General features: G+C 44.4%; 1 protein-coding gene across 3 annotated transcripts in view; it reads left to right on the forward strand.

Annotated features, from left to right (window-relative positions):
• Positions 1-25,249, forward strand: part of celf5a (cugbp, Elav-like family member 5a) — a 428,125-nt gene that overhangs the window by 363,383 nt on the left and 39,493 nt on the right. For all 3 annotated transcript variants that reach the window (XM_069928064.1, XM_069928065.1, XM_069928066.1), the window contains exons 4-6: positions 10,492-10,620; positions 11,006-11,085; positions 14,772-14,918. In XM_069928064.1, the coding sequence (XP_069784165.1) occupies positions 10,492-10,620; positions 11,006-11,085; positions 14,772-14,918 (356 nt within the window). The remainder of the gene's footprint in view (positions 1-10,491; positions 10,621-11,005; positions 11,086-14,771; positions 14,919-25,249) is intronic.

Raw genomic sequence — 25,249 nt, forward strand, 5'->3', positions numbered from 1 at the left:
AACTCAGGGAAACTTTTTTTTACCTAAGATACAGGCACATTATCTAGTGAAATCTAACCTTTAACCGTATGAGGAAACTAAGACCAAGTACAGAAAACATTGGGCAAAGGTATCCATTTTATTAGGATGAAAGGCCAAGAAACTTATGGTGGCCCAGACCTTCCCCTGTCATCAAGGAGCAGGTGTTGTGGGGAATGGAATGGTTTGCTCTGCGCCAGAGATGTAGATGACTCCCCTGCCCCCACCCACCTGTCCCAAGAATCATCTTAAATAAAACCTTTGCGTGTCATCATTAGATCCATCCCTCATCTCAGGATCTGTTTGGGCGCCTGCCATCTGCACAAACCAAGGTCACAATCTCTCTGATGACAGGTCATTGACCTGAAATATTATCTCTGTTTCTTTCTCCACAGATGTTATCTGACCTGCTGATAATTCCCAGCATTGGCTCTCAGGTCTGAGAAAAATTTATGGAGCAGGGTGTCCCTGATTGAGTTTGTTGTTGAGGAGCCTGATGATGGAGGGGTAGCAGCTGTTCCTGAACCTGGTGATACGAGTCGTGCGGCACCTAGACCTCTTTCCTGATGGTAGCAATGAGGGCAGAACTTGTGCTGGGTGGTGTGGCTCCTTGACGGTCGCTGCTGCTCTCCGACGGCAGCGTTCTCTGTAGAAGTTCTTGATGGTGGGGAGGGTTTTGCATGTCATTTCTGGGCCTGTGACAACTACCCTAAGGGGAACAGGTGGTTGTGGAACTGAGTCTACACCAGATCAAGGTTGACTCTAAGCTTCCTGACCTCTTCAGTCCATGCTCTGCCCTTCTCTCATCAACAGCCCACAGTACTCTAATCATGCCTCATGGACTATCTAAATCTGTTGGAAGTCTTTGGGACTTTTAAGTTTGATCATTTCAGGTACCACATCTTTTTACATTTTCTGTGGTGGTATCTTCCTATTTCAATCTATTTTTATTTTCATTTGTTTCTTTCTCCTACTGCCAGTCATTAAAAGTCATTGTCATTTTGACGATTTTGGTCTAGTCCTTATGACAGACGTTCACTTGGTTCTCACCTCCCCCTCCCTTTCTGCAACTTAACATGCTTGCTTCCTAGTGTTTCCAATTCCTTAACCCATTGAGATGTTGACATCTTCCCGCCCAGTATTTGTTTTGCATTTTGAGCATCTGTAGTTTTTTTTTAAATGTAAAATCTCCTCCTCTTTGGCAATAATGAGCTTTGTTTTGTTTAACATTCATAAAGCCACCAGTGTCTGATTCTATAAGGTGACCTGCAGTTTCCAAGCTTTAACTCCTGATTATTACATTCTTGATTATCCAGTGCGACAGTAGCATTTGTTGCGTCTGTGCTTTGCGACACATTCACTCGAAGGCTGTCACAAACAATAAGCATTTTTTTTCAAACTTTTTAGCACCTTCAAGAAGCTCTTAGCAATGTTTATTTGCAGCAAAGCCTCAGTGTATTCCTGTTTGCTATTAACCAGCCTCTGCTATGATGGCTGACAAGATGTTAAAGGACTTGAATAGTCCTGGGTGGGAAGTTGTGTGTCATGTTTACTTTACTTACCCAATTCCTTTTGTCTTTATTTAGTTATATATCCCTGCCATGTGCACAGAGGGGGGTCTTTCCACCTTCTGAGCTATGGATAATTTACTGAAGTGGCAGCTTTAGCCACTGAGAATTAGTGTTCCGTGCAACTCAGCTCAGGGGCGGTAGAGGGCAACAATGAATACTGTTCAGAACATGGTCTTAATTTGAACCTCAGCTATGGCTCAGAGGGAAGCGATCCCAGTCCGTGCCAGCTGGCTGTAATTTTTTGCATTTCACTTCTGAGCCTCAAGCACCTTATTTAGGCTGTTTTTTGCAATGCAGTTGATGGAGATGTTGTCTGTCCTACAGATAATGTCTCCGAGTAGAGCATCAACAGGGTGGGAATGGGTTCTTTTGAAGCCATGCACTGGAAAGTCAATTCTCCTAAAATAAGTCATCTTGGTGACTATTTCTCAGTTAAATAGGCCATCTGGGCACTCTCCAACCAGACGCCATTAACATCATCTTCTCTGTCTTCTTTCCTTCAGCTCTCCATCCCCTTTCTTTTCCAATCACACAGCCATCCTCCCTCCCCTTATTTGCAGGTGTGTGCCCCCCCCCCCCCCTCTTTATTCACCTCTTACTTCCTGCCCATGGGACTGTGCTCCTCCCCTGACACTCCCCCGGTCGCCTGCCTACATTTTGTTCACACCTGGATGAAGGGCTCAGATGTTATGTAACATTTTTTTTGATTACTTCATTTAAAATTTTAAATGTTATCTAACATTTAGATACATAAATGTTGGTTTATCTTTGCTATATAAAGTATACTGTTTGACCTGGTGAGTTTCTCCAGCATTGTGTTTTTACTTCTTACTGTGAGTCCTCTTGGAGATCCTGTTGTAATCACTGCTTCAGGGTGGCACGTGGTGAGTTCAATCTTTGTGAAATGCACCTTGCAGATATTGTGGGGGAGCTTGGATTATTTGGCTCTCGGTTAGTGCAGTGGTTAGCTATAACAACTCCAGAGAGCAGGTTCAAATCTGTAACTGTCTGTAAGGAGCTTGTGCATTCTTCCTGTGTCTGCGTGGGTTCCCTCTGGATGCTCCGGTTTCCTCCTACCCTCCAAAGTAGTATGGGGTTTGTGGGTTAATTGGTGTATTTGGGCAGGACGGGCTCGTGGGCCGGAAGAGTCTGTTACTTATCTTGGGGACACAGTTATTGTTGTGAGTGAGACTCATCAGGCCATATCCAAACATCTCCATTCTCCCAATCACTCTTTACACACTCTCCACCTCTCCCCTTTGGCTCCCCAGCAGCTGCTACTGGTCCCAACTCCCTCACCTTGTGTGGCCAGCTTCCATCCCTCATCTCCCTGCCAATTTGGCATTGATGCCAGCCACCCTGATCTCGTCCCTTTCTTTGTTGTTCCCAGCTCAACCTCCACCCACCCCAAATGCTAAGCCAATCTTCCCCTCCCCAAATGTTGGCATGAATTATCCCTCCCACCTCCATTCCTTTCCCCATATGCTCTCCCCAACAAAGAGACCAACGTTAATCCGAAATGGTCGGGACTGGGCCTATGTCGGATAAACTTTTTGTTTCAAAGAACTGGTCATTTTTTTTAAAACAGCCCAGTAGCAAGAGCAAGTCACTTGTTACAGTGTTTAAACAATAACAAACAACAAGGGAAGGCCTTTTAAGCATTAAAATAATGTTTAATTCTCACAAAAGAAATCCTGGCCGCCACCGACCCCCAACGCGCCCCAACCACTGATCCCCAGCACGTCCCAACCACCTATCACCAAAATGTCTCAACCACCGATCACCAACATGAACCCACCGCTGCTGCTGATCCACAGGGGGGCTTCCCAGGGCAGTGGACCACTCACTGGCTCCTATCTCCCCAGTCACTGAATCTCCCGACCCCATCTCCCCCAGTCCTGACTCCGAATCCTCCCCTAGGCCAACTGCACACACACACTGGGGAGACTAGTGTGTGTGTGTGTGTGTGTGTGTGTGTGTGTGCGGTAGTAGGCCGAGGGGAGGGTTCAGAGTCAGTGTTGGGAGCTCCACTGTGCCAAGGATGGAGGGAGGGAAGGTGTGAGGAAGGGGAGGGAAGGGGAGGGAATGCCACTGAGCCCGAGTTTTTTTACATTACCAATAAGTGATCATTCTGCCTGTAAGGTAAAAACATCATGAGATGGGACCGGAGAAGGAGTCACCCAGTACTAAGGAGTAACAGAATGCAGATGTGACCTTGTACACTCAAGATAAGCTTTGCACTAACAAGAATGATGTGCAGCAGACTAACAGAGAAGGATAGCAACAGTTTATTCATTGGACAATGTTTTCTTCTTTGGCTTGGCTTCGCGGACGAAGATTTATGGAGGGGGTAAAAAGTCCACGTCAGCTGCAGGCTCGTTTGTGGCTGACCAGTCCGATGCGGGACAGGCAGACACGATTGCAGCGGTTGCAAGGGAAAATTGGTTGGTTGGGGTTGGGTGTTGGGTTTTTCCTCCTTTGCCTTTTGTCAGTGAGGTGGGCTCTGCGGTCTTCTTCAAAGGAGGCTGCTGCCCGCCAAACTGTGAGGCGCCAAGATGCACGGTTTGAGGCGTTATCAGCCCACTGGCGGTGGTCAATGTGGCAGGCACCAAGAGATTTCTTTAGGCAGTCCTTGTACCTTTTCTTTGGTGCACCTCTGTCACGGTGGCCAGTGGAGAGCTCGCCATATAATACGATCTTGGGAAGGCGATGGTCCTCCATTCTGGAGACGTGACCCATCCAGCGCAGCTGGATCTTCAGCAGCGTGGACTCGATGCTGTCGACCTCTGCCATCTCGAGTACCTCGACCTGCCATCTCGAGTACCTCGACGTTAGGGGTGTGAGCGCTCCAATGGATGTTGAGGATGGAGCGGAGACAACGCTGGTGGAAGCGTTCTAGGAGCCGTAGGTGGTGCCGGTAGAGGACCCATGATTCGGAGCCGAACAGGAGTGTGGGTATGACAACGGCTCTGTATACGCTTATCTTTGTGAGGTTTTTCAGTTGGTTGTTTTTCCAGACTCTTTCCAGACAATGTAATGGTATGATAATTTACTAAGTACGTATCCTGAGGTATAAAAAAAACACCACTTGCTGATAACGGCAGAATGCGCCTTCTCCAACTAACACTGTTAGTTGCAAGTGTTACAATCCGGCAATAAAGAACAAAGAACCTTGATTTCGACTCAGTCTGGTGTTTGACTCACTCATTCATGAACAAAGCAGACCTAACATGCCTCGCCTGCAGGAAAAAGAATCTCAGGATTCTATGTGATGTCATGTATGTACTCTGACAATAAATCTGAAATCTCTAAAATTGGTAAGAGACCTCAGGAACATACCAAATTTCCTGAGGGTTGTGATAAAAATGGAGCTATTGATGCTTTTACTTGGTTGTAGCAAAGACATAGTTTGACCTGGACAGATTGCTGGTGATATTTCTTCCTAAGAACTTGAAGCTCTACGCCTCAGCACCTTTGATATGCACAAGGACACATGTTCTCATCCATTTCCTGCTCAATAACGAGCTCTTTCACTTTGCAGACATTGAGGGAAAGTTTCTTATCCTAACATCATGCCAACGGACTTTCTGTACTCCATCTCATCGTCATTGAGGATCCAGCATTCGACAGTGGTGTCGTTTGCAAACCTATAGAGGGAGTTCGAATATTCAGAATTCCACAATGATTAGTTGTTTCCTCTTTGATTGTTAACTTCAGCATCTTGCCAATAATAGTTGTTAAACTAACTGGCCTGCTGTTCTCTGTCTTCATCCTTTCTCATTTTTGTTGAACAAGGGAGTTACATTGGATTTTTTTCTGATTCCCGGGTACCCTCCAGGAGTTGAGTAGGTTTGAAAAATGTCCACAGTCTCTGCAGTCACTTTCTCCAAAACCCGACTGTGCAGTTTCTTCAGGCTCTCCTTTAGCCTCTTGAGTTTCTCCAGTACCTTATCCCTTGCAATTCAGAATTTTGTAAGTTCTAGCATGCTATCTGAAATTAGTCTTGGGATATGAGCATTTTCTGCAAGCTAACTTAGCAAAGAGCAGAGGAATCAAACTCCAGTAAATTCTTCCAGTAAAGGTATTGTAATTTCTCCAGCAAAATGCAGTGAGTGAAGAATTATTAATCATAAACTGCTTGCATAAAATCAATTGAAGTCAGTGTAAGTCCCCCAAGTTGGATTGACAGGGGAATTATCCAATGAACTCCATGCTGATTAATTGGCTGGTTCCCATCAAAATCAGGCAAACAGAGGAGGCAGATCAGGCAATATCGACGGAGAAAGAAACGGAGCCTTTCAGGTTAATGACTTCTGATCCATCTGATGAAGAATCACGAAAATGAATAATTAATTGTTCCTCTTCTGCTGAAGCCATCAGGTCTGAAATTATTTTTCCAGATCTCACTATCTTTGGATTTTCCTTGAAGATGCTGCTCAATAACTAATTTCATCGAGCAAAAAACAATCTGCTGGAGCAACTTGGTGAGTCAAGTAGCTTCGGGGGGGGGGGGGGTGGGGGGGGAAGAAAACGAACTGTTGACATTTCGGGTCGGAACTCTTTATCACGACTGTAACTTAGACTTGATGGAAAGGGCTCTCAGTTGTTATATTAAACACAAAGGAATAAAAGGTCATGAATGTGAGGTAAGGAAAATATGGTGGAGAAGGTCGGCATACATTGTGGGCTCAAGGGCCTGTACTATGCTATAATGTTCTATGTTCCGACCTGAAATGTCAACAGATCCTTTTCCTCCCACTAATGCTGCTGTACCTGCTGAGTTCTCCAGTGGATTGTTTTTTGCTCCAGATTCCAGCATCTGAAGACTCTTTTGTGCCTCATATTTCCTTGACCAATTGTTTGGTGACCGAACCCAACATCTCCTTTGTTTGATTGTTCCCCTGGGGACCATTTTGGTGCATTTCCCCAAAACAACATTCAGGTCAAATTTATCTGATTGCACAAATACAACCCGACGAAGTAGCGTTCTCCAGTATTCGGTTCAAAACCTGCAGACACACAACCAGACAAACAATATTTATATGTACAAACAAATAAATAAATATGATTTCATGAATATGAGAGTCTCGAATGGTTAGTGTGAGCAGGTCCTTTGGTCATTCAGCATTCTCACTGCCCGTGGGAAGAAGTTGTTCCTCAGCCTGGTGGTGCTGGTTCTGATCCTCCTGGATCTTTTCCCCGATGAGAGCAGCTGAAAGATGCTGTGTGCAGGGTGGAAGGGGTCCTCCATGATTATAAGCCTCTTCAGACGATGATCCTGGTAGATCACGTCGATGTGGTGCTTTTTTAAGTGGTAAAAAATCTAAAGGTATGTGACAGGAGACTTATCAAACAAAATCGGACACACTCAAGAATGCTCAACTAGAACTGGACTTGGCATGCATGGGACTTACTGGTGCATTTGCCTCACAACCTGGGCTTCCCACAGAGTCCACTACCACTTGTCTTTAAAATGACCTGGCCACTTCAGCTTTATGATCCCATAACCCATGCTATTTAAGTTATAGATTCCCATGTTTCATTGTTATTGACCTACTTGAAATCACCTATCACATAACTCAGTTTTGTTCCATTGCCTTGCACATTTATGAATTGTCTCTAACATATTTTTTACATAAACTAATTGGTCTGTAAGACACTTGGTTATCACATAATGTCAGAATAAGCCTTATCAGTAGGGCTGGTTCATTAGACCTCTTGACACCCCATCCCTCCAATACCTTGCTTCGTTACATCTCCCTGATCTTCTCTCTTTATGTCTTTTAGATGTTTCTACCTTGATTTTTTTTTTGCACTGCAGGATATTCTGGACTTTGAAACCCTCGAGCACAATCCCAATCCGTGGTCCTCAGTATTTTGAAATGAAGAATTCGTATTGAAGTGAAGTGCCCCAACTTTGTCTCATCACATTAGTGACATTGGAATGGAAATAATGTGGATTTTATTAGAAGAGTCTTAACTCTTTGTAACGGGACTTTATGATAATTTTCTTCTCACTTTCAATCCAGCACAGACACAGGTCCTTCCACTGACACAGGTGACGTTATTAGTTTATTCGGTGAACAATGAGAGCAGGATCAACAGCCGGAAAGATTCCCAGAAACATGATGTGAACACTTCTGATGTGGCTCCAGGCTTGTCTTGATGCAATGTGACAGAAAGAGAATTAAAAGCCATCGAGTTACTTTTGATACATTGTATTATTCGTGAATATATAGGGATGCCATAAGAGAAAGGTTTATTGCTATCATTGTTTTGTATTAGTGATCTCTCATTTTCATATTTCACATGATCACCAGATAAAAGCAAATGAAAAAGGGTACTGTCTATCCAAATAAATCTGTGGTCACCAGATCGCAGCATCCAACTGTCTGACTTCTCCATTCCTTGAAATAAAGCAGTCAATTGAATTGTCTATGAAAATGTGATGGGGTTGTTGGGGTTACTGCCTTTTCAGAACATAAGAAATCAGAGCAAGATTAGGCCGTCTGACCTGTCGAGCCTACTCCACCATTCAATCTGATGGCTGATCTGATGACTGGCTCATCTCCACCCACTTGCCTTTTCCCCATATCCCTTAATTCCTCTGCTACATAAAAATCTATCCAGCCTTATCTTAAATATATTTACTGAGGTATCCTCCGCTGCTTCAATGGGCACTGAATTCAAATAATTCATTTGTTAAGTACTTATTAGAATGATTCTTGGACTAATAGGTGGTTGAATTGGACTGGCCAGAACAGTTAAAGCTTCCCTGAAAAGCTCTTGGTTCCTTTCCATCTCCATGCTGCAATTCATACCAGAACATAACATAATTCCGGGCACACGGAATTCCCAGTGGAGGATTTTCCAGTTCGGCCCTCTAAACCAAAGTCCCAAATAAGGCGATTTTTTTTCCGGTCTCACAGTATGCCTAGGGCAAGCGAAGCAAAGTCCCTGGTGATGATTTTCTTCAAGGCTAAATTAATGGATTATCTACCTCTCTAGTCTGAGTTTGACCAATGCGATGACTTAATTAGAGACAGAAGGCTCTGATTTCCACTGGAGCAGAATTCACATGGGATGTTGAGTCAATGACCAATTTCAAACTGTTGTCAGAGCTTCTCACTTGGTTATCCCAAGTTGCCTTTAGCTGTTCCTTCACCTCATGTTGCAAATCATGGGAGAAATGTCATGTTGCACGGCCAAAGGGAAATAGAATAAGCAAAAAGCCATTTGTAAGATGGACAATTCGAATACGAAACTTCGGAGCAAGAAACTTATCTTGACAGAGTGATATAAGGTTATTGTCCTTGATGGGAGAAATCTAGAACCATGGAACACTGTCCAGGATAAAGGGCTGACCATTTAAGACTGAAATGGGGAGAAATTTCTTCTCTCCAAAGATTACAAATCTTTGGGTACCTCAGAGAAATGTGATTCTGAGTTATTATTTATATTCAGGGTTCAGATAGATTTATTAATGATAGATTAGAGCCTGCTACATAACTCAAATCTGACAGGACATGGCTTATATGCATTGGTTTAGGGTCAAGTCATGAAAAGAGCATAAATCCTTGGGACCAGGCAGGGCCAAGATGGACATTGTCCAACAATTTGAAATATGAACCAGATTGTTGCATGTGTATTTCTCTGCCTGCAGTGCTGGACAAAGTGAGCAGATGGCCACTGAATCACAGAAGCTATAACATTGTTGGGATTAAATTGTGTGTGGAAAATAACGAGACCACCAGTTTGGGTCAGATTTGGATTGGCCGATTTTTATAAGGCACTGGGGAGACCCCACTTGGAGAATTGTGAGCAAATTTGGGCTCCTCATTTAAGAAATGATGTGCTGACATTAGAAACCATTCAAAGGAGGTTCACTAGGATGATTTCAGGAATTAAAGTGTTATCACACGAGGAACATTTGACTGCTCTTGGCCTCTAATGGTTGGATTTTAGGAGAATGAGGGGAGATCTCACTGAAACATTTGGAATGTTGAAAGGCGTGGACAGAGTAGACGTAGAAAGGTTGCTTCCCATGGTGGGAGAGTTTAGAACTAGAGGGCACAACTTCAGGATTGGTGCGCTTAGAATAGAGATGTGTAGCAATTTCTTCAGCCAGAGGGCGGTAAATCTGTGGAATTTATTGCCACAGGCAGTCATTGGGTATATTTACGACAAAGATTAATAGTTTCTTGATTAGCCAGATCATCAAAGGTTATGGGGAGAAGGTTGGGCAGTAGGTCTGAGAAGGGAAATGGATCAGCTCATGATTAAATGGCAGGGCCGACTCAGCGGGCTGAATGGCCTATTTCTGCTTGTTAGGTTTTAGTCAGCGTATCATTTTGTACCCAGAAGATCATGGGAACCAAAAGGTGAGGGAATCGATTGGGAAAGTAGAGCCAAGGCTAAGATTGGATCACTCGTGAAAAGAGAAAGGCAAAAACAGTATTTGCTGGAATTTTGAGTGGACAGAGAGCAGCTGGAAGGACAGGCAGCACCCATGGAGAGAAATCTCAGACAATTTTTTGGTCAGGACCCTCTAATTGAATGGTTTCAGGACCTTATTGGCCGGCTCTTGCTTCAATTTCTTAGGGTCTTATGGTTATTCATTTGACAACCTCTTTTAAACATTACATTTTTAGATCATCAGGCAAAAAAAGTTACTGTTGCAGGAATTTGTTTGGTTAGATTTGAGCATCGTTGAATTCTACTCGAATATAGAAATTGATCTGGAAGCGTTTGATGTTCGTGATGTTTACCCCATCCTTCCACCAGAGCAGTGTCAGAGCTCAACATGAACAAAAAAGTCATAGCCCCTCTTAAACCATCTTAATCCCAGGCACAGAGCTGCAGGATCTCTGCTTTACTAAACAAGATATCTTTTTTGTTTCAGAAGACAGAAAATTATTTGTGGGCATGTTAAACAAGCAGCAAACAGAGGACGATGTGTACAGACTCTTTGAATCTTTCGGTGTCATAGAGGAATGCACGGTTTTACGAGGACCTGATGGGAACAGTAAAGGTGAGAGCACTCTTTGTGAATATAGGATGTTTTCAGTTTAAAATGGTTCTAGAACTGAGAAGTTATTGGCAGGAGAGATGAAACAGATTGGGGCTCTCATATCTGGGTGAGGATTTTGCAGGATAAGGTAGAGAGAATGTCATTGCATGTGATGTGGTGAAAAGAAATATGAGGGGGCCATTAATATGATGGTCACTACTAAATCCTAAAAGAAACTTAGAGATAATGTCTTTGTTGTAATTTTCGAACTCACAGGGGACAGTTGGGGCGAAGTGAATAGTAATATTAAAGAGAAGGGAGGTAGGTTCTGGAAGGCTCTTGTGCAGCAGTTTCCTGTAATTCGTTGTATTTCTCTGTTGCCCCTCTCTCCTTATGTTCCCCACAGGCTGTGCATTTGTGAAGTTCTCCACACACACAGAAGCCCAGGCAGCCATTAACGCACTACATGGCAGTCAAACAATGGCGGTGAGTTTTGTTCTGTCAGGGACAGAGTAGAAGCTCCCTGTATGCCCAGGAGCCGAGTGTGTAGAATACATGGGCTAAAGACACTGGGATGCCTCAGAACAAATGTCCTTATGTAAGAACTGAGAGCAACATTCCCCAGCTTACAGAAAAACAATTAAAAAAAATCTTTTCATTTAAAATAAAAACATTAGATGATGGAAGTTGTCCCCAGGCCAGGTTGATGACCTGACAGGACGGGGGAGAGTTAGTGATCAAGCAAGCTTTAAGATATATAGAAAGTGGGGAGGGAGGAGAGGATGTTTTTTGGTTTATTTGTGGCCTTTTTTTTCCCCTCATTTCTTGCGTTCACCCACACTCAGTGGGCAGAGGCTGGCAGCTGTGAATGGCACAGTGCAGGATAAGGTATGGTTGCCTGGAGACTGATAGATAGCAGGGCCGCTTCCCAGGAAAGATCATTGAGGCCTGGGATCTGGCAGCGCTTCACACTCGTGCTCAGGTCCTGACATGAAGGAATAGTAGACCCCAGCCAAAATGTCTCCTGATAATCCACAGGGGTTGGGAGTGGGGCAGGGTAAAGCCTACAATAAATGGAAAAATGACAATCTGAAGGCTGTAATGAACTCATTTAGCAGGGTCTAATTGCAGTGTACCTGGAACCTTGCTGTGCAAAAGCCAATTATAAAAGTCCCCTTTTGTTCATGATTATCCGCACAGAGCACATTTCAACAGATTCCTCATTCCACAGAGGGATGAGCATTAATCGGCAAAACCGTGAATAATATTTTGAAATAAGTTCATTCAGCCTAATGGCTCAAGTATTAAGAAGCAATTGGCTGTTAAAGATACCAAGACACAGACCTGCAGGCAGCCCATTAAGTAATTAAGTCAGCTGCTCACTACCTGGCCTGGATCATTGCTTTTAGTGCTCCCCAGACCTCAGTCAGTCTGTGTTGGTGATTTGAATCATATACTGAAGACAACCTGCTGTTTCTCAGGTCAGGACACTCTCTCTTTACACGAAGGTAGACATGAAAGCAGAGGCTGAAGCAAAAATGCTCTCATCTGTGAAGTAAACAATGAGCCAACAGTCCTGCCATATTATCCGTCAGGATATAGTGTCTTGCCTCACTGCAAGTCGCTTCTCCTTTTCCATGTGGCTACTCGCCAGTCGTTAACTATGACCTCTTCCACATCTCCCAAACTTGAAGCATCTGCTGCCAAGAGCAGTGAATATATGAGAACCCCTACCTTTTCCAAGCTCTCTTCCAATGCAGATACAATTGTAATTTAAGAGATAGGCACATAAATATGCATGGAATATTTGCACAAGCAGCAAAGTTCAAGTTTCAATTAGGCCTTGTGTTTGGTGCAGTCATGTGGGTCTGCTGCACAGTTCTACATTCTGTGTCCAGTCAGTGCACCAGCCTGACATGGAATACATCATTTCTGGATCTAAACTCAGGAATTCCCTTCACTGCAGCACTGTTGGAACCCGTTCACCGCACAGACTACAACGAAGCAAGAAAATGGTACAGGATGAAAATGGGTCCTTCAGCCCATTAAAACTGTGTGGATCATCAAGCATCCATTTATACAGGTCCTACATCAATCCGATTGCCCATCAGCTCCCCCCCCCACAGATTCTACCACACACTGGCTGAAAATTGCAACCTGCTTATCAACCTGCACATCTTTGGACTGCGGGAGAAAATCAATCGGGGGAGCAAATGAAAAGCTGACGCAAAGAAGGCCAGGGATCGGGAAAGGAAAAATATTCATGGGTGACAAGGGAGGGTCATATTCTCAAAGACATTTTTCTCTTATTGAAAAGTTGTGTTATATAAAAGAGTGGTTGAGAGATAGCTTTCATTGAAGAGGCAATATTCTTACATTAGGAAGGGTAATTAATTGTTCCCATTCCCAATCATTATCAACTCACCCTGTATGGCCTTTGTGGGGGAAAAATAGAATGGGATTTCACTTTGATTCCTTCAGTGATCAAATACCTGAATAATATTTACTATCTAGACTTACTCCCGATTGAATGTACACACGATGGGTTGAATGACCTTCTTCTATGCCATAATATCTTATGCTTCCCTGAGGAATAATGGGCTTTACCTCAGCAAGAGGACAAGAAAAAAATTGAGACAATCCCGCGATGAACTCTTTGCCGAAGACAAACCCTTTAAATTCCCTTGGGATTTCTGTGTGGGTTTTCCGTGAACTGAGGCATATGACTGCATTTCTCTGTCGTCTAGTTGGCTTCTTGAAGTTTCTTCTCAAGAGGGACAGCTGTTGTGTTTACGATTATCAAAAAATTGTGGAGGAAATTCACTCTTTGGCACAGACCATGCTTGTCACTCACATTCACCCTGGACCATACTTCTGCTGTGTGGTCCCCGTATCATCTCCATGAGATGTACTGGAATCCTACACCCCGCCTCGCCACCGCAAGGCAAAAGGCAGCTGCCAGACCCGAGGTGGTGGGAATCTGGTCCCTGCCATCCGCCCACGTAAGAACATGTAAGTTACAGAGGCAGGAGATCAACTGGCCCATGGATCCTGCTTCGTCATTTAATAAGATCATGGCTGTGGACACAGCTCCACTTACCTGCCCATTCCCTGTAATGTTTACTGACCGTACCATTCAAAAATCTATCAATTTGTGTTATCAACTTATTAAATGAGGCTGCCTCTACTGCTCCATTGATCAGATTCTTCCACAGGTTCACAACTCTCTGGGAGAAACAGTTCCTCCTCATCTGCATCGTAAATCTGCACCTCTTAACCTTGAGGTTGTGTCCCTAGTTCTAGTCTCCAGTGGAAACATCCTCGTTGCTTCTTATGTATTCCTCTCATAATTTCATATATGATTCTTCCCTCATCTTTTATAACTTCAATAAGTATTGTCCCAGGCTACTCAATCTCTCTAACACCACTACCCCCTCTCCCCCAACCCCCCATTTCCAGAATCATCCTGGTTAGCCTCCTCTGCACTGTCTCCAAAGCCAGCACATGCCTTGATGAAGGGGCTCAGGCCCAAAATATCAATTGCCTTTGCTAAATAAAGGTCACTGTTTGACCTGCTGAGCTTTTCCAGAATTTTCAGATTTCAGATTCATTGATAGAGTACATACATAACATCACATACAACCCTGAGATTCCTTTCTCCTACAGGCCAGACAGAATTTCCATAATTGGTAGTGCGATAAAAAAGCTGTATTCAACATACACATGGACACAAAAAAGGAAATGTAACTGAACTGATTGTGCAAGACAGAGAAAAAAAATAAAATTCAAAAGTAAGAATCCTTGAATGAGTCCCTGATTGAGTTTGTTGTTGAGGAGTCTGATGGTGGAGGGGGAGCAGCTGTTCCTGAACCTGGTGGTGTAAGTCTTGTGGCACCGAGACCTCTTTCCTGGTGGGCAGCAGTGAGAACAGAGCGTGTGCTGGGTGGTGGTGCCCTCTGACGGCAACGTTCCCTGCAGATATTCTTAACGGTGGGGATGGTTTTCCCTTGATGTCCTGGGCTGTGTCCACTACTTTTTTCAGGGCTTTACACTCAGGGGTATTGATGTTCCCATTACCAGACCGTGATGAGTATTGGTAGATTGATTAAATCTTTGATTCTGTTCCTCAAACAGTAAACCGTGGTTGACAGCAGTTCTCTGTTTAATTACAGGGGGCATCCTCCAGCCTCGTCGTGAAGTTTGCCGACACAGACAAGGAACGCACATTGCGGCGCATGCAGCACATGGTGGGCCAGTTTGGGATGTTCAACCCAATACCCCTCCACTTCAACAACACATACAGCTCTTATGCTCACGCGGTATGTATCAACCTTCTAGCATCATAAAATCTCTCTCATTGGAAAACCTTCACCCCTCCCCCCCCCACCCCCCATCTTCCTCTTCCACTCTCATTCACACCCTTTTCTAATACCGACAGATTTTGCATTTCCATTTTGTCATTCCGGACTCCCCAAGCACTGAAATTAAAGGAGACATTAGAACTAATTATGGTGTAATGTTGGCTACTAATTCAGTGGCCTAGATTGGCTGCTGAAGTTACTGTAATGACAGTGTTGCCGCCGGTGCATACTTGGGGAGAGCAGAAGGAAAAGTCACAGTGCTCCCCCATGGGGTCCTACTGCCCAGTCTACTGCCGACAACTCTCTATAAGCTTTAAGTGGCCTGTTAAAGGTGCCAACAATGTTTTATTTAAAATCCTGCAACTGCGGGATCTAGGCCCAAGATGGCACCGCCTGTGCACATCTGGGGGGGAGCAGCGGGCTGGCACAGGGCACCATTAATGGGGAGAATTCCCCTACCCCCCCCCACCACCCCTTAAAAAGAAGCAGAGGAGATGACCTTAAGGATGGTGACCACGGTGGCGGACCAGTGCGACTGAAGGGCACGCACAGGAGGTGAATTGTTGGCGACTTCCAGATGAGGAACCCACACAGGCTGCGAGCTGCTAGTGACTGGTTCATGAGAACCAGGTAACGGAACTGGGATTCGAGCGGATGCTGAAGGTAAGGAAGGTTTCTGAAGATCCCTGGGCACTGAAGGCTTCCTCGTAGTGTCAGAGTTTGGGTTCCCAATGGTTTGGATTGAACTGGAGTCTTGTGCTGTTGCAGAAGTCGTGAGAGCACTGGAGGTGAATCCTCAGATGCTCAATGATTCTGGGGAGAGTATCTTTTGCTTCTCTTTCTCTGACAGTAAGGGGCGCCAAGCAATGCTAATGCTCCTGGTGAATCTTTGTCTGGCAGACTAAAGGCAATTTCATGTGATACTTCAGTCTGTTTTATCACATGACAATAAATAGTATCTGATCTGATCTGATAAAGACCTGAGTTTGAATCCCGACACCTTAATTTTGGGATTTAAATTCTGTTATTTAGATAAAAGAATATTTGTTATTAGATTAATGTTTAGCAAAAAAAATCATAAAAACCTTTCTGTTTGCTAATCTGCCACCCTTAACTGGTTTGGTCTATAAATGACTACAGACCTTTCAATACAGTTGATTTTCAAGTGGGCTGTTTAGTTACTCAGCTCAAGGGCAATTGGGATAAGCAATGAATCCCTGGCCTGGCTAGTTTTGCATAGATCCTCAAAAATAAATAAAAGTGAAATTCTGGAAGCAGGTCATCTACTCCGTGCACTGAATGAGGGATGAATATTGGCCGGAACATGAGGGATAACTCTTCAGATCTTCCGCATGTGGTACAAATAGGTGGGTTTTCATCCCTGGTGGTTGCATTGAATGCATCATATTCTGTTGGCATTCCTTGTGTGAAGTCCAGAGCCAGAGTGGACCAAATGGTATGCCCCTTGCCAACATTTATCCCTCAGCCAAAAGTTAAAATTGATTGGTCCGCCTGAGTGGAGGAGGTAAGCCCATGGTTGAATGGTTCATTCAAAAGAGAACACCAGTGATTGTGCTGCACTCCTTCGTACAAGATGAAGCCAGTGATGTAAAAATGTATAGTTATGTCCACCAGACTGGGATAGAGGGAACAGCACGGTTAAGGTGGCAGTTAGCATCAATGTTAGTGACTGGAGTTTCAAAGCAGTGCTGTCTGAATGTTCTCCCCGCGTCTGCATGGGTTTACCCTCGGGGGGGGGGGGGGGGGCGCTCCGGTTTCCTCCTACTCTTCAAAACTTACCGGGGTTGCAGGTCAATTGGGCGTAATTGGACATCACGGGCTTGTGGGCTAGAAGGGCCTGTTACTGCGCCGTATGTCTAAATTTAAAAATGTAACATTTTACTATGAATGATTTGGGTAAGGTGGGCACTGGAAAGAAGATTTGTATAACATCGCGGGAAGTCATTTGACCAATGCAATCTACAATGTTTACCAGGACAATCCCAACAGTCCCACTCCCCACATATTTCCCTGTATCCATTAACATTTCCATCCCTCCCACCAGCAGCACTCCCGCACTGGGGCCCTACTTTTAAAGAAGAGCAAACCCAGTGGCCATTGATGCAAGAAATCAAGTGGGAAATTATCAAGATTTTTTTTTCCCTCTGGAGAAGGTTGAGAAAATGGAATTTGCCAACACAGTCCTCAGCCATGAAGCAATGCAGACATGATTTAAGGGGAAGTAGGTACATACATAAGGGAGAATACAAGGTAAGGGAAGGCAGAGAATGGAAAAAGGTTGAAGTGACAGGCAATGAGGAAACATTATCCAATAAGGTTCAGCTTCCTACATGGCAAAATGCACCAGAGAACCCAAAAATGGCATCAACATCTTCAGTCCCCAGTGGATTTAATGATTGATGTTTGAAGAGAGGAATATTTGCACTCACTGTATATGGTAAACCACAATCCACTCTCTCCCTGCCTCTCTCAAAACAGATGTGAGCTCGTGTATTGTTATCATTTAATACCACTCTTGAAGCAGTAAATAATTTTTTCCCCTCCTTGGCCATCGTTAAAGACTTGGATAGTGTTTATGTTGGCAGCCATCTCTCAATCCCTGGGCAAACATTTGTTTCTTAACTCTGGGCAACTAATGCCTGCTTACTATCAGAGTAAACACACTGAAATGCTGGAGGAAATCAGCCGGTCGTTTCAGCATTTATAGGAGACAAAGATACATTGCCGACGTTTCGGGCCTGAGCCCTTCTTCGAGGGAAAATCGGAAAAGGCAGAAGCGGGATAGATCAGAAAGTCTCAGAATTCGAACAATGGGGGAGGAATCCTGACCCACAAAAGGTGTTAATTGGATGCGATAAGGCACTAAGTCAGAATATATCATGTCTGTGAAAGGAGACAGGGAGAGGAGAGACGACAGGGGAAGAAGGAGCTGGCGGGGGGGAGGGTTAACAAAACCCAGAGAAGTTGATATTAATGCCATCCAGTGGGGACAGGGGACCATCCAACTGGATGCGATTAATATCAACCTCTGGCTTTTGCTACCCCTCCTCCCCCAGCTCCTTCTTCCCCTGTTGTCTCTCCTCTCCCTGTCTCCTTTTGCACAGACATGATAAGTTCTCACGTAGTCCCTTATCACATTCTATTCATATCTTTAGTTGGTCTGGATTCGTCCCCCATTATTTGAATTCTGAGACTTTCTGATCTACCCTGCTTCTGCCTTTTCCTTGAAGAAGGGATCAGGCCCGAAACGTCGGTGATATATCCTTGTCTCCTTTAGATGCTGAAAAGACCATCTGAGTTTGTCCAGCATTTTGGTGTGTTTACTACAATCACAGCACCTGGCAGCCTATCTTGTTTCACTGCTTATTGTCATGCGCACTTGTCAACTGCCAGGAACAACCCAGCAAATCAAGCCATTGCATTGACTTGGTGAAAGGTGACAGGACAATAACATCTCTGTGACAATCACCATGGGAAAGGAGCAGAGCAGATCTCATCCACATCAAACGGTTCTTGCATAACATTGCAACAGAGTGTGAGCACACTGATTTAGTCTGTTTTTTAGAAATGGTCCCTGAACACCATATGGCACAGAGAATTAATTCTGAAGTGTGGTCACTGCTGGAGCAGATGGGGGACAGGTGGAAGGGATTGTGCACGGCCAGATCCCATCAGCAGTGTTGTAATAAGTGGATACAGGAATCATATTTTCTTGATGGAGTTGATTGTGGGGCAAAGGCCAGTGCGACCACCAAGGGAACCTCGTGGCTCTTTTTGAGGTTGGAAGAAGGGGGTTTCCTGAACAGAGCTTCACTGGGATTTGTCAGGGAGGAGTACTGAGAAATACGGAAGTACCTCAGTGAGGCACTGGAGCTCTTGGATCTGAGTAATGGTGATTAATAAATCATGGATTCAATTGGGTCTTTCTCAACTCTGAAGCAGTAAGTAAAAACACAATGCTGGATAAACTCAGCAGAACTTAATACTGGAGAAAAAAAAACGTCAAATGTATACTTTATCTTCTTCTTTGGCTTGGCTTCGCGGACGAAGATTTATGGAGGGGGTAAAAAGTCCACGTCAGCTGCAGGCTCGTTTGTGGCTGACCAGTCCGATGCGGGACAGGCAGACACGATTGCAGCGGTTGCAAGGGAAAATTGGTTGGTTGGGGTTGGGTGTTGGGTTTTTCCTCCTTTGCCTTTTGTCAGTGAGGTGGGCTCTGCGGTCTTCTTCAAAGGAGGCTGCTGCCCGCCAAACTGTGAGGCGCCAAGATGCACGGTTTGAGGCGTTATCAGCCCACTGGCGGTGGTCAATGTGGCAGGCACCAAGAGATTTCTTTAGGCAGTCCTTGTACCTTTTCTTTGGTGCACCTCTGTCACGGTGGCCAGTGGAGAGCTCGCCATATAATACGATCTTGGGAAGGCGATGGTCCTCCATTCTGGAGACGTGACCCATCCAGCGCAGCTGGATCTTCAGCAGCGTGGACTCGATGCTGTCGACCTCTGCCATCTCGAGTACCTCGACGTTAGGGGTGTGAGCGCTCCAATGGATGTTGAGGATGGAGCGGAGACAACGCTGGTGGAAGCGTTCTAGGAGCCGTAGGTGGTGCCGGTAGAGGACCCATGATTCGGAGCCGAACAGGAGTGTGGGTATGACAACGGCTCTGTATACGCTTATCTTTGTGAGGTTTTTCAGTTGGTTGTTTTTCCAGACTCTTTTGTGTAGTCTTCCAAAGGCGCTATTTGCCTTGGCGAGTCTGTTGTCTATCTCATTGTCGATCCTTGCATCTGATGAAATGGTGCAGCCGAGATAGGTAAACTGGTTGACCGTTTTGAGTTTTGTGTGCCCGATGGAGATGTGGGGGGGCTGGTAGTCATGGTGGGGAGCTGGCTGATGGAGGACCTCAGTTTTCTTCAGGCTGACTTCCAGGCCAAACATTTTGGCAGTTTCCGCAAAGCAGGACGTCAAGCGCTGAAGAGCTGGCTCTGAATGGGCAACTAAAGCGGCATCATCTGCAAAGAGTAGTTCACGGACAAGTTTCTCTTGTGTCTTGGTGTGAGCTTGCAGGCGCCTCAGATTGAAGAGACTGCCATCCGTGCGGTACCGGATGTAAACAGCGTCTTCATTGTTGGGGTCTTTCATGGCTTGGTTCAGCATCATGCTGAAGAAGATTGAAAAGAGGGTTGGTGCGAGAACACAGCCTTGCTTCACGCCATTGTTAATGGAGAAGGGTTCAGAGAGCTCATTGCTGTATCTGACCCGACCTTGTTGGTTTTCGTGCAGTTTTCGTCCAGGAGCTGCTGGCAAAGAAGCGAGCTGCCCACCAGGCTCACCTTACAAAGCCGTCCTGTCCAGAGAAAAAACAAGCCTTCCGTCGCGCATGCAGCCATCTTCAGCGCAAACTCCGGGAGATCCAAAATGAGTGGTGGACTAGCCTCGCCAAACGAACACAGCTCAGCGCGGACATTGGCGACTTCAGGGGTTTCTACGAGGCTCTAAAGGCTGTGTACGGCCCCTCACCCCAAGTCCAAAGCCCGCTGCGCAGCTCAGACGGCAAAGTCCTCCTCAGCGACAAGATCTCCATCCTCAACCGATGGTCAGAACACTTCCAATCTCTTTTCAGTACCAACCGCTCAGTCCAAGATTCCGCCCTGCTCCAGCTCCCTCAACAGCCCCTAAGGCTAGAGCTGGATGAGGTTCCCACCCTGGATGAGACATATAAGGCAATCGATCAACTGAAAAGTGGCAAAGCAGCAGGTATGGATGGAATCCCCCCAGAAGTCTGGAAGGCTGGCGGCAAAACTCTGCATGCCAAACTGCATGAGTTTTTCAAGCTTTGTTGGGACCAAGGTAAACTGCCTCAGGATCTTCGTGATGCCACCATCATCACCCTGTACAAAAACAAAGGCGAGAAATCAGACTGCTCAAACTACAGGGGAATCACGTTGCTCTCCATTGCAGGCAAAATCTTCGCTAGGATTCTACTAAATAGAATAATACCTAGTGTCGCCGAGAATACTCTCCCAGAATCACAGTGCGGCTTTCGCGCAAACAGAGGAACCACTGACATGGTCTTTGCCCTCAGACAGCTCCAAGAAAAGTGCAGAGAACAAAACAAAGGACTCTACATCACCTTTGTTGACCTCACCAAAGCCTTCGACACCGTGAGCAGGAAAGGGCTTTGGCAAATACTAGAGCGCATCGGATGTCCCCCAAAGTTCCTCAACATGTATACTTTATAGAGCAAAGATAAAGATGCATTACCAATGTTTCAGGCTTGAGCCCTTCGTCAAGTTATATCTTTTTTTTTTTTTTTTTGTCAAGTTATATCTTGATGAAGGGTTCAAACCTGAAACGTTGGTTATGTATATTTGTTCTATAAGGAACACTGTTTGACCTGCTGAGTTTCTCCAGCTTTGTATTTCTACATCAATCTGGGTGTCTGCAGACTTTCATGTTTTACTCCTGAAGCAGTAGATTGTGGGTTCAAGACTCACTCTAGACACTTAGATTTAGGTAGATCTCCTGTGCAGTACCCAGGGAATGCTGCATCTCAGATTCCATCTGATGGGGTGGTTCCTGCTGTGGAACAGCCCTAAAAGAACTACATTGTGAAAGCAGGGACCTAAGAAACAGGACAGGAGGACCCTATGTGGATCTTCACTCAACACTTTCCCATGAACATTAACTCCCCATAGTCCACATTCCGTCTCTCTCGATATTGAACATCTAATTCAGTAAACTGTTGCTAGATCTGGTGCAATCAGCAGTCTGTTACTCCAGCAGGCATGAGAGATGAGCAGTTAGCACGTACTGCAATCTGTGCAACACTCATTTTAAGACTTGGTTGGGCTGACCAAGATGTTAGGACAGAGATGGCACTGTTCGCCATTGACAGATATCTGTCTGGAGGGACCCAGGAGGTCAGTATATCTGTTGCCAGACCCGAAAAAGCAGACTTTCCAGCTCTCTTTATCATGGATACAGGTCTCCACTGTTCTTTTGCCTTTGGGAGTTTCCACCACCACCCCCCCCCCCCCCCAAACCCCCGCCACTGCTTCAGTTCAATGCAGCACAAAGGGAGTGTGGCACGGCCAGATTTTTAATGAGACCTTAAACCGAGACCCTTCTGCCTCTTTGTTGATATAAAAGAATCCCATTATTCTGAAAAAGGGCCAATGTTTATCCACCAACCATCACCACCAAAAACAGATTATTCCCCTCTGTGGAAAATGGTCGCTGCTTTTCCAGTATTATCACATAACTCCAGAGGTGCCTCTTTGGTTCGGAAGTGCTTTAGGATAGAATGAGCTTGAGAAGTACAACATATAAATACATGTCCGGTCTTTCCCCATAAAATGGCATATCCAACCCTATTTTTCCTGTTAATTCTGTAAGGGAATGACATGTAAACTAAAGCTCTATGACCAGGGCAGAAATATCACCAATATATTTCACAAAACAAAGTCACCTTTGACTGATAACTTTTTGGAAAATATGTTTGCTATTTTTGTCTCTTAGCCTTAAAGTGGCATTCTTTAAAAAAAAACCTGTTATTTAGCTTACAGAGAGAGGAAGCTCTGAAGCCTAAGACTGTAACTGTTGGAATTGGTCAATGTTGTGATTACATGGCATTGGAAGGGTATGGAAAGTGTAGACTGGAGGAAAATGCTCCCCATAACAGTGGTGGATTATAAGGTAAATGGCAAGCCCTTTTGAGGAAATTTGAGGGTGTTATGTTTTTTCACCCAGAGACTGGTGAGCACTTAGAATATACTGCCTGAGGGAATGGTGGAGATAGAGTCATTTAAGAAGTGTTTAGAAAAGAACTGCCTGTCCCGCATCGGACTTGTCAGCCACAAACGAGCCTGCAGCTGACGTGGACATCTACCCCCTCCATAAATCTTCGTCCGCGAAGCCAAGCCAAAAGAAGAAGAAAAAAAGAAAAAGATAAGCACTTGAATCGTCTGGGCATTCAAAGCAGAGTCACTCCTGTGGTAATTTTTATTCTCCTCTCTGTTCCAATTTTATCAATTTGTTCTTCCAGCCACTGAAGTTTCCATGCATAGGCTGGGCAGCTGGATGGTGTCTGCTCATACACTGATGGCAGATGGGACTGATTTCATATCTGTTGCCAGTGTGACAAGTTGGCGAACTCACAACCACAACGGCATTATTGCTATGGTCTTGTTCCTTCTGCCCGCATCACATTACGTTCATATGACAATGAGTTAACCCATCATTTAAATGGTAAATTATACTGGCTGCAGGTAATGCACAATTGCGTTATCACCTCCTTTTGATTGAATGACCGAATGAGGTGAGGGTCTGGGACTTTTTGCCTGAGACAGAAACTCTCAATCTACTTAAAAATCGAACTGAGTTGTTTTACCATTATACTGGGATTCAGTAGAAAAAAAATATTTTGCATTCTATCCGAGCAAGTAAGTACAGCAGGTGGTTCATGATAAAAGCATAAGTGCACAAAGAAAGTTCAGCTAAAATAATGCAACAGTTTTACGAATGGGAGGTCCATTCAATCGTTTAAGAGGAGCAGGAAAGAACTTGACCATGAATCTGGTGGTGTGTATTTTCAATCTCACCTTCTGCCTAATGGGAGAGGAGAGAACAGAGTGACTGGGGGGGAGGGGGGGAGGGGAGGATGAATTTTTCATGTATCAACTGGTTTCCTGAGGAAAAGGGAAGTGTAGATGGAGTGGAAGGCTGATTTGAGTGAAGGCCTAAGTGCATTCGCAACTCTCTGCAATTTCATACCATCTTTTTTAGCAGAGCCTTGACCTATGGATGTAGAGATGGGCAACAGGATGAACTTGTTATCCATTTTTGACCAGATATATAATGTTAAATTGCCTCCTTCTCTGCTGTACATTTTAACGATTCTCTCATGATTTCATTTATATATAACACAATTCTCCATGCGAGCATTAGCAAACTGAAAAAAATTGCAGATGTTTGGCCATTTTCTGGAGATATAAGCATTGATGTCCAAGCGCACAACCGATGTGGGTTTTAGAGTTCTTCCAGAAGGAGAGGTGATCATGTTTAGTAAGAGATTTCCAGAACTTGTGGTCCTGGAACATAATAGGGCAATTATATTCAAGGATGAGAAGAAGGCTAGGATAAAAGCGTAAAGAAACTTAAGAACTTGAAGGTTCAAAGCAATAACAAAGTCAGGTGGAGGCAAAATCTGAGAAAGGTTTGGAAACAAGGGTGAAAATTTTAAATCTTAAAACCAAGGTCATGCATTGAGCTGGTCCTATATTCTAAGTGTCAGACTGCAGCATTTCAGGATGCACAATCTGACATTGGATAATTAATAATGATAAATGGATTATGATTTGGAGCAATATAATAACAACCAGGCTTCAGTGTTTTCTTTTCTAACAGATTGCCTTGTCAGCTTTGCTAATTCAGTGTCAACAATTTGACACCCATCTGTTGGGTACAATTGAAAAACAAACAAACAACACACTGTCACCTGACTGAAGGAAACTATACAACACCAAACTGTGTTTTCATTTCTAAAAGGTGACTTTGCAGATAGCTCAGTTGTTGAGACAATGGGCAATGCTAGAACCTGAACTATGCGCGCATTAAAGTAAAAGTTGTAGTGACTCAGTTGGGGTTGCCATTGTCTCTAAGTTGGACATTCGCGCTTCAAACTCCCCTTCAAAGACGTTGGACTGACATTCCATTGGCGAGCTCTCAGAGATGTGACCATTTGGAGAAGTAATTAAACTATTCTGGATCTTTAAGGTCCCATGGCACAACTCAAAGAAATATAAGAAGGACTACTGTTCAGAACGGACAATACTATGATACTAGGACATGATAAGATTGTAAAACATGTTACGTAAATGTCCTTCATTGTGATCACAGATTCAACTCATAATCAGTCCCCTATTGCCAGTTGCCACCTGAATTTCTTTTCTAATTTGTTCATTCACAGATATAGGTATTACTGGCAAAGCCATTCTGTCCCTAATAGCCTTGAATTGAAGTAGTAGTCAGCCATATTGGAGTTGGATATAAGGCCACATCAGGTTTAGTGAACCAGATGGATTTTTATGACAATTGAAAGTTTTATGGCTGTAGTTACTGAGTCAAGCTTTTATTATAGTTCAAGATTTTATTTAGTGACTTGAATTTCAGTTCTTCAAATGCTAAGGATCATTGGAACTTGGATCTCTAAGTAGGTGTTCTATAACACTATTCATTGTAGATTCATAAATCTATCCAGTGGACAAATC

This window comes from Narcine bancroftii, chromosome 3, assembly GCF_036971445.1.
Source record: "Narcine bancroftii isolate sNarBan1 chromosome 3, sNarBan1.hap1, whole genome shotgun sequence".
Lineage (NCBI taxonomy): Eukaryota > Metazoa > Chordata > Chondrichthyes > Torpediniformes > Narcinidae > Narcine > Narcine bancroftii.